Source organism: Haemorhous mexicanus, chromosome 1, assembly GCF_027477595.1.
Source record: "Haemorhous mexicanus isolate bHaeMex1 chromosome 1, bHaeMex1.pri, whole genome shotgun sequence".
NCBI classification, from domain to species: Eukaryota; Metazoa; Chordata; class Aves; order Passeriformes; family Fringillidae; genus Haemorhous; species Haemorhous mexicanus.
In genome coordinates this window covers 31,233,981-31,248,757 of record NC_082341.1, presented here as the reverse complement: position 1 = coordinate 31,248,757, position 14,777 = coordinate 31,233,981, and the positions used below count along the sequence as shown (strand labels likewise).

General features: G+C 50.9%; 1 protein-coding gene across 1 annotated transcript; it reads left to right on the top strand.

Moving 5' to 3' along the window:
- Positions 1-3,999: 3,999 nt before the first annotated feature.
- On the top strand, positions 4,000-6,780 carry SP8 (Sp8 transcription factor). Its single transcript, XM_059846752.1, has 2 exons — positions 4,000-4,222; positions 5,302-6,780. The coding sequence occupies exons 1-2, from the start codon at positions 4,202-4,204 to the stop codon at positions 6,778-6,780; spliced, it is 1,500 nt and encodes a 499-aa protein (XP_059702735.1). The 5' UTR covers positions 4,000-4,201.
- The last annotated feature ends 7,997 nt before the right edge of the window (positions 6,781-14,777 follow it).

Genomic DNA, 14,777 nt, shown 5'->3' with positions numbered 1-14,777 from the left:
ACAGGGATAACGTACCGGGAGAGCGGGGGGTGGGAGTGGGGGGGTGGGAGGGCAGGGAAAGAAACGGGGAGAAGAAGGAGGAAATGCGGGTCGGATCTAGGCGCACACCGGCGATGTAAACAGAGTGGGTGTGAAGGTGCCTCTTCCTCTCCCTCCCTAGGCATGCACACACCAGCAAGTGCGCGGTGTCTTCCCGGGCTAATTTAATTACAGGGACCTTTCGGAGACGCAGCTAGCTGCTTTTTTTTTTTTTTTTTTTTTTTTTTTTTTTTGCACAGATCCAGACAAATAAATAAACAAACGAGGAAAGACGTCGAATTGAATCGTGAATCCCCTCCGCCGGCTGCAGACAGGTCGGCGTGTACCCACTCCAGAGAGAAGCCCGGGCTCTGCCGGGCGCCTCCCCGCCGGCTGCGCAGAGGAGCAGTCAGGCCGCTCAAGGCTGGGAAACGCGTGGCGGGCAGCGGGACGGGGACACCGGCAGGGATGGCGGGTACCTGGGGCACGTTTACACCGACTGGAGAAAAAACCCATGTAGGCAATAAGTGGAGGCACCGGCACACATGGACTGTCCGCTCCCGCCGCGCCTCACCCCGTGCCCGACAGGGAGCTCCGGTCTCAACGAAAGTGCCCAGTCAGGCAGTGAGGGAAACGTCCCAGGTGAAGCACATCAATGCAGAGGTGCAGGTAGAGGTTAAAGGAAGACATTAATCACCCTCTTTGCTCAGTGACCGCCAGGCACAGCACGGTCCTTTCTGACTGGTGGCCGTTTTGTCTCGTTTACCTCCTATTCCCCTTTCTCCGCTCCCCGAACAAGCCGAGCCCTCGTGCGCCTGGAGAGTTGCTTGTCACCCCTTCTAAATCTTCCAGGTGACAGATTCTAAGTGAAGGTGTCGGGCGAAGGGGACACCTCCTGGCCCCCACCTACCCAGCCCAGGGCGGCAGGTACGGGGCGGTGGGACAAACACGGGGGCAATGCAGTCTTTTCCAGAGCACGGAGCCCAGGGAGGGCGAGGACAAGGCCCCCGTCTAGAGGCTTTCCCCCATGACCACGGGAGCGGAGCTAGGAGCCGCTGGACGCCGAGGAGCGAGGTTTCCTCCTCGCTGGACACTTGACAGGCGGCGGAGCGGAGCCGCACAGCCTGGAAGGCGAAGGGAGATTCTGGCTCCCACCCGTGTGCCCCTAAATTGGCGTAAGGGTGGCGTGAAACGCTTCCCCTGGCTAACACGGACATACAGCACACGGCGTGGTCAGCCTGCAGTTTAATCTTTCCAGCTACGCCTTTTCAAATAGCACAGACCTCTGCTTCCTCAAAGAGAAATCCCCCTCTACACCCCTGTAGCGCTGTCTGTAGACAGGCGAGGACCTCTGGTACAAGGGTCTATCCATCTCTGTCCGCTTGCCGGTCGCAGCGCGGAGAATCGGGGTATGCTCCAAGAAAATCCACCCCCCTTCCCGAAAGGTTAGCGACAGCTATCGTTGTGTCTAAAGTTCCGAGATTGCTAATCTACATTGTAGGCTCAAGATGTTAGGTAGACTTGAGCAAGTTGTTCCCAGGATGTAAATTAGGTCCAAAAAGCTGTTGTCCAAATCGAAGAAACAGAGAAATTAATCTGGGAGACTATCCATCATAGGCTGTAATAAAGGGAGCGACATGGATGAGACAGATGATATGATTAAGGAGCTGTGGTCGTTTTAATTAACTTTTTGCTGTCCTGTAATGATCAAACTGGTCAACAGACCCGGTCAATAAGCATGTTAATATCAAACAAATAAAACCGGGGATGATTAAAAACCTCCTGGTTTATTAAATTTGAAATTCAAATGAAATTTATGCTGCAGATGCATACAGAATGCTAATAGATTTTAGCTTTATTGAGAGTGGATCCCACAGGTTTTCAAGAAACGGCACGAACATTTATCTCCTCCCGTACATTAAACTTCAAATGGGGGGGAAAAAAAGTTTTAATTAATTTCTGGAAAACCTCTCTTTGCTGCCCCCCCCGCCCCCCGCCCCCACCTGCATATTATGTTGATGTACTGCACCCTTAAGTGCAGTGGTCAATAAGGCAAATGCAAACAAAATAATTGTAAGCTTGCTTAAATCCTTTGCCCAGCAGGCAATGTATACAAAGGAGGAAGGTTACAGATGTTTCCGTGGCCAATTCAGAAAATATCAGCTCACCGCTCTCAAAGTTCAGAAGCTGCTGCTTTTCCAGTTTCGGGGAAATTATCAGAGTAACAGGAGGATGCCCACTGGAAGGAGTTTTGTGATTTCTGTTATGGTGTATTTGCCTTTTTTTTTTTTCTCCCTCTCAGTTGAGTTCCCTTGTAAAGACTCCCACGACTATTTTTACAACGAGTTTTTCATAATTTCCCACACGGTGCTTTTAAAGGAAAAGTGCACTGAAAATTAAGGATTTTCGACCCCAATTCAAAGGAGTCAAGGCAAGCATCGGAACAAACAAACACGAAAAGATCAAAAAAGGTCACGTTTCCTCTGGGCAGACAAGTGCAGACAAAATACGGATGCGAATTGCAGACCCACCCGGCGAGGCTGTCCTAAAAAGAGATATATCACTAAAGGCTTCTACTTCCCCGGTGTATGGCCAAGTCTCTCAGACTTTCTGGGGCTGAAAGGAATGCGTGTCGATCTTTTTACCTAACCTGGCACACCACAAAATGCGATTTTGTGTTCATCTAAAATGTAATGCTCACGACGCTTGTTTTGCTCTTACGCTTTCTAATCTATGTCTTAATAGTTCCTCCCCATCTCCAGCAGATAAAGAAAGTGGAGATAAAAAGTTAATAAGTATTCATACAAGGGAATATCTCCGGGAAATGCTCTTCCCCTCTTTGCGGGTGATAGTACTGATTAAATTAAATCCGAAATTTAAACAAGTGTGAGTTAGGTCTGTAAAATGAATATCATTATAGAAGGAGACCAAAGCAATGAAGTTAATTCTTTTTTATTTGTTAAACGGAGTTCCCTCCTTCCCCCACCCCTTCCTCCTTCTGGGCTGGCCTGTCACGCCTTCTCAACAGGCTAAAATCATTCAGAGCAGCTCGCAGAGAGAAACGCGACATTTATGGTAAGCGTCAGCTTTCAGAGAAAGAAAGCAGTTCATTAATTTACTTCACTCTTACTTCAAAGTATGATAATGTACATTACTCCCTTGATCAATAGATATGATGTACAGTCAATATCCCCACGACACGGAAACGGGTCAAAACCGAAGCCGAGAGAAAGAGGAAAAACATCCCCTGGACAGCTAAGCAAAGCCGTGGAAAACCCGCGGGGGTGAGAGCACCTGGGCGAGCAGGGCAGGGCCGAGCGGGGTCCCCCAGGGACAGGGGGAGAGGGCTCTGCCCTTCCCCGCAGCCTCACAGGGCTGAGCGAGGAGCCGAGGAGAGCAAAGCGCTCACCTTCGATGGGGACGAGGCGGCGGGAAGCCGGCCCCTGGTTGTGCCGGTGCCGCCCGGGTAGACTCCGCTTGCGCAACCCCACGGCCAAGAATCACGCCTGAAAGCGCGGTCTGCGAGAGCGAGAAGGGAGGAAACGACGGGCAGCAGTGGCCTAAAGTGCTCCCCCCCTCTTGTCGGGACAACGGGAGAAGAGCTGACCAGAAAGGATCGGAAGGAGGGAAAGGGGGGCTAGTGGAGAAACAGGGTGCTACCGTTCTTGCCAGTCCGCGCCGATAATCATAGTAAGACTGAGATTATGATGATGATCATGATGATATAAAAATTGAAACATAAACCGCTCCGAGGGGGAAAAAAAAAACACCCAAAAGCAGCTGTTGTCAAATTACGCACGCAGGAGTGGGGGGGTGGTGGGGGGGCGGTGATGGAAAGGGGCGGCCTGGACGAAGTAGCCCGACCCGGGGTGAGCGGTCCCTGCGGACCGGGACCGCAGCCCGCGCCGCTCGCCGACGTGAGTGCGTGAGGTCATCAGCGCCGGCGGGGCTCGACGGCCGGGCTCGACGGCGCTGCTGACTTCACGCAGTCACGTCGGCGAGCGAGGCGGCGGTGGCGGGGATTGGCTGGCGGTGGCTCAGCGGCACTTCAAAGCCGGCGAGGGAGCTACAATTGTGGTGGAATGGGCGGAACTGATCATTGTATTGCACACCTCTAAAAAAAACACTGCCTCTGATTTATCAATATAAAAAAGATCCTCTGAGAGGAGGGCACTTTTGTGTGATGGCAACTTCACTTCTAGGGGTGAGTCTAAGGATTTTTTTCTCTTGCTGGTTTAATTGGTTTCTTTTTATTGTCGATTGGAGGGGGTTAAAATAACCCCTGTCTTGACCGGGGCTATCAGTCTCCTCTATTCAGCCTGGTTTTTTTCTTCTTTTTCTTTTTCTTTTTTTTTTTTTTTTTTTTTTTTTTTTTAGCTTAAGTACAAGTGAATTTGGGTGAAAAGAAAGAGTGAGAGGGGGAAAAGGGGGCAGAGTCACTTTTCAGTGAGCAAGAAAAGGTTTTAAGGGCATTTGTAGAAACAACCTACAGCGCCTGGGCTGTGCTGTTCCTGTGCCCCCGAAGAAGTGGCTTTTCTTCTTTACATGTGACTGCTGGAAGAAAAAAAAAACAACAAACAAAAAATAATCCCAATCCCAGTACTTTCGGGGTTTTTTTTTGCGTGCAATTTTTAAAAAAAAATTGCAACAGATTGTGGCTTTTTATTTCCCTTTAAAATAACACATCCCACCGTGTCTAGCAGGTACGTTCAACTCGTGTATGCATACATATTTACATATGTTAAATTTATATATATGTTTCATTATCGTTGCTACGTAAATTAGGCTGATTTAAAGGACGCGTAAAGGGGAAAAAAAAAAATAGCAGTAATTTGATAGTCCTGCGATTCTGTATTTAAGAAAACAGCCTTACTGGCCTGAGGGACGGGGACCAGCCACGTCCCGGGCAAAAGGGAGCAGGCTGAAACGTAGCTGCCTCCGCGCCAGGGGCATCTTTAAAGCTACGGTAACAGACGCAACTTTTTTCCCCTCTCTTTTTTTCTTCCCCTTTTTTAACCCTTCCTGAGCTCCTTCGGGGGAGGGGAGTTGGACGGTGAAAAAAAGCCCCGGTAGGCGTTTGGAGGCAGAACTGCGGTGCCGGCCCCAGCCAAGGGATCCTCCCGCGGGAGTCGCGAAACTTTGAGCCCGGGGCCGGGCGGCGGAGCGGAGCGGGGCCGGGCGGCGGAGCGGTGCCGGGCGCGGAACGCGGGGCGCGGGGCGGCGGCGGGGGGCCGCTCCATCCCTGACGCCGGCGGGACGGCCCTCTCCCCTCTGTGCCCGCAGGAGGAACCGCGGGTAGGCTCCACGCCGCTGGCCATGCTCGCCGCGACCTGCAACAAGATCGGCAGCCCCAGCCCCTCGCCGTCGGCCCTTTCGGACGGCACGTCCTCCTTCGGCAAAGGCTTCCACCCCTGGAAACGCTCCTCCTCCTCAGCCTCGGCGGGCAGCTGCGGGGCCGTGGGCTCCGGCCTCCCGGGCTTCGGCGTGGCCGGCGCGGCGCGGAACGGTTCCTCGGCTGCGGCGGCAGCGGCGGCGGCGGCGGCGGCCGCCCTCGTCTCGGACTCGTTCAGCTGTGGTGGCTCGCCGGGCTCCAGCGCCTTCTCCCTCACCTCCAGTAGCGCAGCAGCCGCCAGCTCACCCTTCGCCAACGACTACTCCGTCTTCCAGGCGCCGGGCAGCGCTGGTGGCGGCGGCGGCGGCGGAGGCGGAGGCGGTGGGGCGGCAGGACAGGAGGCGGCGGCGCACCAGCCGGTCTTCATCTCCAAGGTGCACACGTCGGTGGAGGGGCTGCAGGGCATCTATCCGCGGGTGGGCATGGCGCACCCCTACGAGTCCTGGTTCAAGCCCTCGCACCCGGGGCTCGGCGCCGGCGAGGTTGGCTCAGCGGGCGCCTCCAGCTGGTGGGACGTGAGCGCCGGCTGGATCGACGTGCAGAGCCCCAACGGTGCGGCCGCGCTGCCCGGCTCGCTGCACCCTGCGCCCGGCGGACTCCAGACCTCGCTCCACTCGCCGCTGGGCGGCTACAACTCGGATTACTCGGGCCTGGGCCACTCGGCCTTCAGCAGCGGCGCCTCCTCGCACCTCCTCAGCCCCGCCGGGCAGCATCTCATGGACGGATTTAAGCCGGTGCTGCCCGGCTCCTACCCGGACTCGGCCCCCTCGCCGCTGGCCGGCGCCGGGGGTTCCATGCTAGGCGGCGGCCCCGCCGCTCCGCTGGCCGCTTCGCCGCGCTCCTCCGCCCGCCGCTACTCGGGGCGCGCCACCTGCGACTGCCCCAACTGCCAGGAGGCCGAGCGGCTGGGGCCGGCGGGGGCCAGCCTGCGCCGCAAGGGGCTGCACAGCTGCCACATCCCCGGCTGCGGCAAGGTCTACGGCAAAACCTCGCACCTGAAGGCGCACCTGCGCTGGCACACGGGCGAGCGGCCCTTCGTCTGCAACTGGCTCTTCTGCGGCAAGCGCTTCACCCGCTCCGACGAGCTGCAGCGGCACCTGCGGACCCACACGGGCGAGAAGCGCTTCGCCTGCCCCGTCTGCAACAAGCGCTTCATGCGCAGCGACCACCTCAGCAAGCACGTCAAGACCCACAGCGGCCCCGGAGGCGCCGGGGGCCCCGGCGGCGGCGGCCCCGGCGGCGGCCCCGGCCCCGGCGGCAAGAAGGGCAGCGACACCGACAGCGAGCACAGCGCGGCCGGCAGTCCACCCTGCCACTCCCCGGAGCTGCTGCCGCCCCCCGAGCCCGGCCACCGCAACGGCCTGGAGTGACAGGCGGAGGCTCGGGGCCGTCGCGCCCCCCAGTCCCGCCGCCCTCCTGGTCGCGCAGCCCCCCACAGCGCGCAGCCCTGCGGCGGGGACGCGGACACGTAAGTAGCTGGCACGGCTCCGCAAGAACAGCGCTCATCCCCGCGGCCACTCTGCTGCCCTCCCGGAGCCCCGCACTGGGCTGGCGGTGCGGCGGGCCGCGCAACCCCCGCGACGGGGGCAGGGGAGCAGCTCAGCAAGGGCGGAGAGCCGCGACCCCCCATTGGGCGGCCCCGCCGCCGCCTCCTTTCCCTTTAGCCTTGAGACCCCCCCGCCTCGTGTTGCTTTTAGAGCGGAAAAAACACCCACGTCCCCTCTCCTTTTGCTGCTGGAAACCGTCCCGTACTCTCTTCCTCCGCCACTGGCGCCGGTAGAGCCGCGGTGCCCCGGTGGGGCTGGCAGGCGGGCCGGGGCTGCTCCGCGGCGGGGCCTCCGACGGCAGCGCCGCCAGCTGCGCTCCGTGCCCCGCACAGAGCCGAGCTGACCCGCGGACCTGCTCTCATCCCGGTGCCTGCTCGGAGCCCGCCTGCTCCCCGGGACCGGAGCGGCAGTGTAGTTGTTTTCCTTCCACTTTTTTTTTTTTTTTCCCCCAATTTTAACAAATCATTTACCTCCTCGAGTCCGAATTTCACTGCGTTTGCCAGCATATTTGTATAATTCTCGTTTGAGCAGGAATGGCGAAATGCGTTCAAAATAATTAAGTTGGAAGTCGTATATTTTTTTTTTTTTAACTTCAAACAGATGAAGAAGAACCGTGGGTTTCGAGCGAAGATGTATTTCCAATGCCAAAAAAGGGAGGCCGGGGGGGAATAGGAAAATTAAATATTTGTAAAATGCGTCTGAACCTATAGGTTTGTACCACTGGGAAATCGTTCTAGATTAGCTAACAATTAAATAAAACTCCACCAATATATCGGTGTGAGGTGCAGTTGTCCAGGAGACGATTTTGTATAGTATTTTTCTTGTAAATTTCTTCCAGTAAATATTTGAAAATATATTGAAGTACACTTGAGCTTTTTTTTTTCTTTTTAATTTTTATTTCTTTTCCTGTCACGAGAAAACATTCTTGTTGCAGTCCTGGTTCACTGCATTTTTTTTTTTCCTGGACTCCTTTCTTGAAGTGTGCATCAAATCACACTTCAGGATATAGGTTTTGCTTGAATATTAATTTAGCTAGGCATACAACTGTAATTAAGCAAACAATATTTGATAAATGTTGAATGACATTTAATTTAATGGAGCATGTACTTATTTGCATTTGCTGGCAGTTCAGGTATAGTTACGGTGAGAGTTCTCCTATATTTCATAAAGTGGGTTTGCCACAACCCATGTATTAAATAAACTGTCCAAGTGAAACTGAACTAACGTTGGCCTATGTGTATTTCCTGAAAATAATATTGATAAATGTTAATAAACACTCCTGACACTACATTAGCGGTTTGCAATGCTGCAAACTAATTGTCTCATTGTAATGTTGAAATAATTTGGATATTTCACATTGAAATGAAAAGCCCTTCGCTGGAACATTTTAGATTTGCATTTTAAATGCATGAAATGTAATTGATTTTTATCTGTAATATTTTAAATGGTATTAATAAACACCAGAAAATCATTCTACCTTAGGTCAGCCAGTTGTTTTTCTTCTTTGTAAGTCCATCGTTACAGTCAATGATTTACTTTGAACTCATATGGCATGAGTTGTTCTCTAGAGTTTCAGAGAAAAGTGAACATACAACGAACGTAAATTTTAGCACATACTGAGAGCAGCTTTGAGGCATTAAAATGGGTAAGTTGTTCTGTTTCATGCTTTTTAAAATACACCGTCAGAGGAAACTAAATGAAAGACATTAGCTCTTTTTTTAGAAAATTGTTTAATTGTTTTTATCAGACTAATTTTACAGTGCCTCTCTCAAATCTGAGTATGTTTGAGAAACTGCTTTGCATATACCTCCTCTTGAAATTATTTTTCACATCACGCCGGATCCATTGTGAAAGGAGATTTAATATTGAAATGCTGAGGGTCATTATTGCTTAAAAAGACAAAAGAAAAAGTGGTCCTCCGCTTTTGTTTTGAGGTGAGGTGGTTGTGGCTGGGGGCGATGCTAATTGCCGTAGCGAGCACTAACTTCTTCAGGGCTGGGAAACTTCGCGGTTGTGTGCGAAAACTCCCTTCTTGTTCGGGGGCGTTTTCCCCAAAGGACCGGGAATCTGGGCAATTTCAGGGGCCGCGGGGTGCTGTCACAGCCAGCCGGTCAGCGCTGCCGCCCTTGCTGTGTCCTTTAAATCTTTTCCACAAGCTCCCCCTGGACAACAAAAAAAAAGACAATTGTGCATTTGCTTCGCGTTTTGGCAAAAAACCCCAAAACACCGAACCGAAACCGAAACCAAACCAAACTCCTCGAACTCCCAACACTTTCTTTTACCACCTTCTTTGGTAGGGTGGGGGGATGGGGGTGGGGAAGCGTGTGGCGGTCGCGTTGTTTCTGTTTGGAAATCTGGCCTCTTCTATTACCTAGGGAGGTGATGTTCACTGTTGGGGTACTGGAAAATTAGGGCTAGAGCATGTAATCTGCATAACAGAATGATCTTTAGCACACATATGTAAAACCCGTGGTTGTTGGTAGTACCTCAAACAACAGGTATTAAACTGCAGGGCAAAAAAGCACAGACCAGTCAACTCCAGATGCATTCAAGATTTTGGTCCCCTGAGTGGTGTAGGGGTTAGACGGGACTGTTAACAACCACTTAGAAACTAGAGTTGCTCTGGTTGACTTTTTCTGAGCTACATTCGGATTTTTCTTCATTACAAATGCAACTGGGAGAGGCCCGCAAAGTTTGCTACTGAAACAAAGCAACAGTTTGCTCTGATTTTTTTGGTTTTTAATGCCATGTAAATGGGGTGGTGTAGCAGCACCTGATTTCCACAGTGGGAGTGAGAGGTGGTGGTTATGTTGCTTGGAAATTTTGGTCCTCATGAAATGGTCTGAGCACCTAGTAGAAAAGGTAGTGGAGCAGAGGATAACTTCTAATACTGCTTCTCTCATACCCATCTGAAAAGAGAGTGCTATCAAAATGCTATTGTCCAGGAACTTGATGGTTTCTTTAGGGCACTGGCTGCTCCATCTAGGGAATGTCTGGCAGTGGGATAGAGCCAGCAGCAAAACTCATCCTTGGTCCAGAAAGGAGTGTGTGCTGCTGCTGTTTGGGAGCTGCCAGTTTGGATCCAGGCTGTGTGAGAACACACGTATTTTCCCTTTCTTTTACCAGCAAAACCCAGCACTTGAAGGCTGAATAGCTCCTTTTTGTAGTGGATTTACTTTTACTAAACCCTTCTAGATAAGGGCATTGAGTTGCTTGATAGGAGCCGGGAACTTGTCTCTGCGTTGTGCAGATCAAGGTAGAGTTAAACTAGTTTGCTGACCCGCAGGTCAAACCGGTGTCCATCAACTTACCTTCCAACTGCCTTCAGACGATTGTGGCCATTCCCGTTTGCTCTCTGACCTTTTAAGTCGCTTCCCTTCAAGCTCGTAGCAATGTCTATCGAATTTCGTGTTCTGCTTTACCCATTATTCCGGCTTTTTATTGTCATTTTCCAGTTTAAATTTTCAATAGAGCAGCGACGGGAGATGTGTGGAGCTGAGGTGATGTAAAACGCCACTTCATTTCTGCCTGCTGATAGTGCCTGTGCCTGACGAGACTAAGCAGCCATCAAAAGGTGTTGACTTCTTCTCGATTCCAGTCTAGGAATGCGAAAGCAGAAAACAAGAACTGAAATATCAAATGCTTTATTTGTGGATGTGGTGGCTAATCCAGCCATCAACACGTTCACAGCTGTAAAGGTGATGGAGTAAGGATACTTGATGCAGTCCAACAAATCTTTCAGTACGAGTGGCTGAAAGTAAGTATGCACTTGCCAAAACCTGCCACATTTCTGTTACATTCTGTGAAGCGACCTCTGGTTTATCTTTGCAAAGAAGGAGCTGGGAAAAGGTGTGAGCAAATTAGGGGTGCAGTTGCTCATGCTCTAGCCAGATTTATGATAAAAGGACAAAACTCTTTTGCTGTATCAGAATAACCTTACGTTTCTTAGAGAAAATCGGGATCCCTTTCTAAGCTCACTCCATTACACTTCTTTTTTTAAATCATAAAGATATATTAAGAATTCCTCAGCAATTCTATGGAGAAGAGCACATTTTGCAATATCTGCTTTAAAAAGTAGAACACAAAATTTTCACTTGTTATGGCATAGTTTTAAGCAACTGTGTCTTTTGCTAAACTGTATGGAGAAATTCTTACACATCAGGAAGATGTGTATTGAGGAAAACTGCGCTATTTAGGACAATTACTGTGTTTCCTGTTGTATGGTTTTCTAACTGCCACTTGGAATTACTTTTTAAAAAAAGGGATTAGGGAAATAGGGGATAATGGCAAGTGGATAGGAGCTTTAGTGGGGCACTTTAAATACAGAGTAATTCCATTTTACACTTGTGGATTTCGAAACAGACTGGGATCCTGCATTACTTCTTGAGAAGGGCACAATTTTTCAAGAAGCATATTTATATTGCCTGCAAGGGCCAGTGAGGAGCTGAATAATGGACCAACCTCCTGTGGAGTGATCTTGATCTTGGCAATCAGAGAATTCTGCTTTTCAGCCTGAGCGATACTGTTCTGCAAAGTGCAAAAAGCAGACGGGGAGCCCCGACGCTTGCGCAAGGTCGGTGTCCCCAGGGAGACGATGCTGGGAGCAGCCCCCGCTCCCGTCTGGAGCCTCGGGGCTGCCCTGTGTGTTGGGGACGCAGAAAGAAGGCATCTGAGCCTTCATGCCTTGTTATGGAAAGAGAGGTGCTTGGGCGGGAGGCTTCTTTAGACCAGCTTTTGCTTCTGGGGCGATGTCAAGCCCCGCAAATTTCTTTTGCGGGAAGGAGGGAAAAAACCTATTATTATTATTATTATTATTATTATTATTATTATTATTATTATTGCCGGCAACATACTTTTCTTTGCGCCTGCCGTCATCCCTTGAGACAGGAGGATGTGCTTGTGTGTGCCTATACACTCAGGGCTGTTCTCCCATGCCTTACCAGCTCTCCTTCCGCTGGCAATCAAGCCGACCACTCGCTCATCCCGGTTGCCGCTGAGCAGAAGGCTCTGCATCTCGTCCGGAATTTCTAATCTCTGCACCGCTGCTTCTTTCGAAAGCGATTACCTGCCTCCCCAGTGCCCCCTTCCCCTTTTCCGCCCCGACGCGGACACAGACGCGCTGGTGCGCACGGGGAAGCGGGGGTGGCGCGGCTGGAGCTGCCGTGGGCTCGCAGCGCCACCCGGCGTGTGCGCCCCGTGGGTAGCGTGACCCCCGAGGGGACCGAGCCTCCCCGGAGGGCTGCCGGGCTGGGCCGGAGGGGGACTCCCGCAGAGCTCTGAGGCTGACCCGTGCGGGGCCGGCAGGAGCGGCGGGGAGGCGCTGAGCTGGCCCCTGCCCGAGTCGCACCCGTCCTGGCACAGGGCGCCGGCGTGTCCTTCAAACTCAGGGTGTTTTACTCCAAATCACAGCCAGTTGTCTCCCCCTGGACGAGGTGCCCGGCTTTCCCTCGAGGGGACACATCATGACACTCCTTAGGACGGTGGGCTTATTTTTTTGCAGAGCAAATGGTCCAGAATTCGTTTCTGCGGGCCGATGAGCAGCTCCAAGCCTTTGTGGGACAATGAATCTCCGTGAAATCGCCTCGAAATAGGTGAGATGAAGAAGGTGCCTGCAGCCCCTCAGGCTCTGCCGAGTATTCACTCGGCGGCTGGAAACGGGGCGGCCGGGGATCCCCTCGGAGGCAGGACGATGTCCCTGTCTCGGATGAAGAGACGCTGGAAATGCAAAAGCAGCTACTAAGGAAGGATTGGGGATTTATTTTAGATGCTTCATCCCCTAATTCTTTGAAAGCTGCTGGGAGGAGGAGGTGACAGGGTGACAAGGGCTTTTGGCTGAGTTGCTGAACTCATTCATTTAGTTGAACGCTAGCTCGGAGACGGCTTTTTTTTTTTTTTTTTTTTTTTTTCTTTCCTTCCTCGAGCTTATTGCGGAAACCTCTGTCCCGAGGAGACGCTCCAAAGTACTTTCCTATATTTTTGTAAATTTATCTTCTCAGGGTAGCTCAGGTGTTCTCTTCACTGACTTGTGCGTGTAAAAGGCAGAAAGTGTGTTCCTGATAATTAAAATTGCTCCACAGTTAATTAACGCTGCTCCTGGGTTTAGCTTTAGACAGCACTTTTTTTTTTTTTAATCAAAGTGTATAGCATGGTATTAAATTCTTACAACCCTGTCGGCAACCGGTTTGGGAAGGGCTAACGGGAGCCACTGGCGGCGGCTCCCGGGGCGCGGGGGGACGGAGCAACACGGTGACAATGCAGCGGAATGGGCACAGCGGGCAAAGGTGTCCTCTCAGAGGAAAGGCGGCCGGCAAAGAAAACCCCTTCAGCCTGCGAACAAGGTGTTGAAGTAATTTCGCCGCCGGCTTCCCTGCCTCCGATTGCAAGGAGCAGGTAGTCGGATTTTTAACTACTCGAAGGAAGAAGGTTTAACAATCAGAACTGGAGGGCTTTTCCCCTTTGCACTGCTGTCCCTTCTTACACAGCTCTGGACATTTTTAACCCCTTAGTCTCCTTCTCTCTTCTACTTTTCAGAGGTTTAGGATTTTTCTTTTTGGTTTTGTTTTGTGGTTTTTTTGTTTGTTTGTTTGTCTGGGGTTTTTGTTTTTAGGTATTTTCATGCTCATACTCCAAGATCAGACATGAATGCCTGGCAACAGGTATGAAGATTTTCTTCTCCATTACAGCAATCAACCTGTTATGAGGATGCTGCCTATCCTTGCAAATCTTGCCTGTTGCAAAAACATTAGCACCAAACTTCCTTTGACTGCCTTCTCAGAGCTGCCAAGTGAGTTCTGTGAACCTCTCCTTCCTCAGGGTAAAGGAGGCAAGCCACAATTATTTGCCTGTAGTGATTTTTGGTTTTTCCAGATAAATAAATATAAAGTGGGATTGCTGAGCAGTGAAGGGTACTACATTTGATGTAGAGTTTAGGTGGGCAATGCAAACAAGCTGTCCTAAGGAGGAAATCCCTACCTGGTAATAGGCTGGTATCTGAAACTTCAGTAAGAGCCAGCATCACTGTCTGCTGTGTGTGTTTGCTTTGCTTTGCTTTGCATAGTCCGACCATTACCACACTAAGAACGGGGTTTAATTTGCTTATCCATATACATATGAAAGGACAAAGCCAAACGAAGAAAACACTTGCCAAACACAGTTTTCAGTTGTGCTGAATGCAGCGGCACACTGCTAACTCGGTACAGCCGTCCTCTGTGTTAGGACAAACACAGGTCTCACTTTTTAGAGGGGTGCAGAGCAGGACTCCTTCCCTCCAGAGCACTGGTGTCACTCACACGAACAGTGACACTGCCCTGGCTCAGCAGCCAGGGAGTTTATCAGCCTCGTGCACCAAGCCCAAGATTTCCAGCAAACTTCTGTTTCAATGCCCACTTTAACACTGGATCACTTCTACTTTCAATTAAACTCAACAGCCTGTGGGAACAGCTGCAGACTAAATTTATGTCCCATTTTGCCAAGAACAGAATATTTAGAAGAATGAATGAATGAATGAATGAATGAATGAATTAATTGAAAGCACATGAAAGCCTCATATCTTTATTTAAAAAGAGCTTTCAAAACTCTGTGAATTCTTAAAGACTTGGATCCTGAAAAAAAATTGCTCTTATATCAAGGGTATCCTTAAAAATATAACTGCAATATATTTGTTTTTAGTTCTGCCTAGTCCTTCTCCCTTCATGAGACAGAAACCCAAAAATTCAGTCTGACCTGTTTCTGCTCATAAAAGAGAAAAGCTTAATTGATGTCAAAGTTATGCTGTGGATCTTGTTTCTGTTCTGGAGAGCTACTGAGTAGCCAAGCATGAG

What these genes read in the sequence shown, in the direction of transcription:
- SP8 (XM_059846752.1), top strand. Translation starts at nt 4,202, where the DNA reads ATGGCAACTTCACTTCTAGGG. An exon ending in TGGCAACTTCACTTCTAGGG is followed by an intron (nt 4,223 to 5,301) that starts GTGAGTCTAAGG and finishes CTGTGCCCGCAG; the next exon opens with GAGGAACCGCGGGTAGGCTC.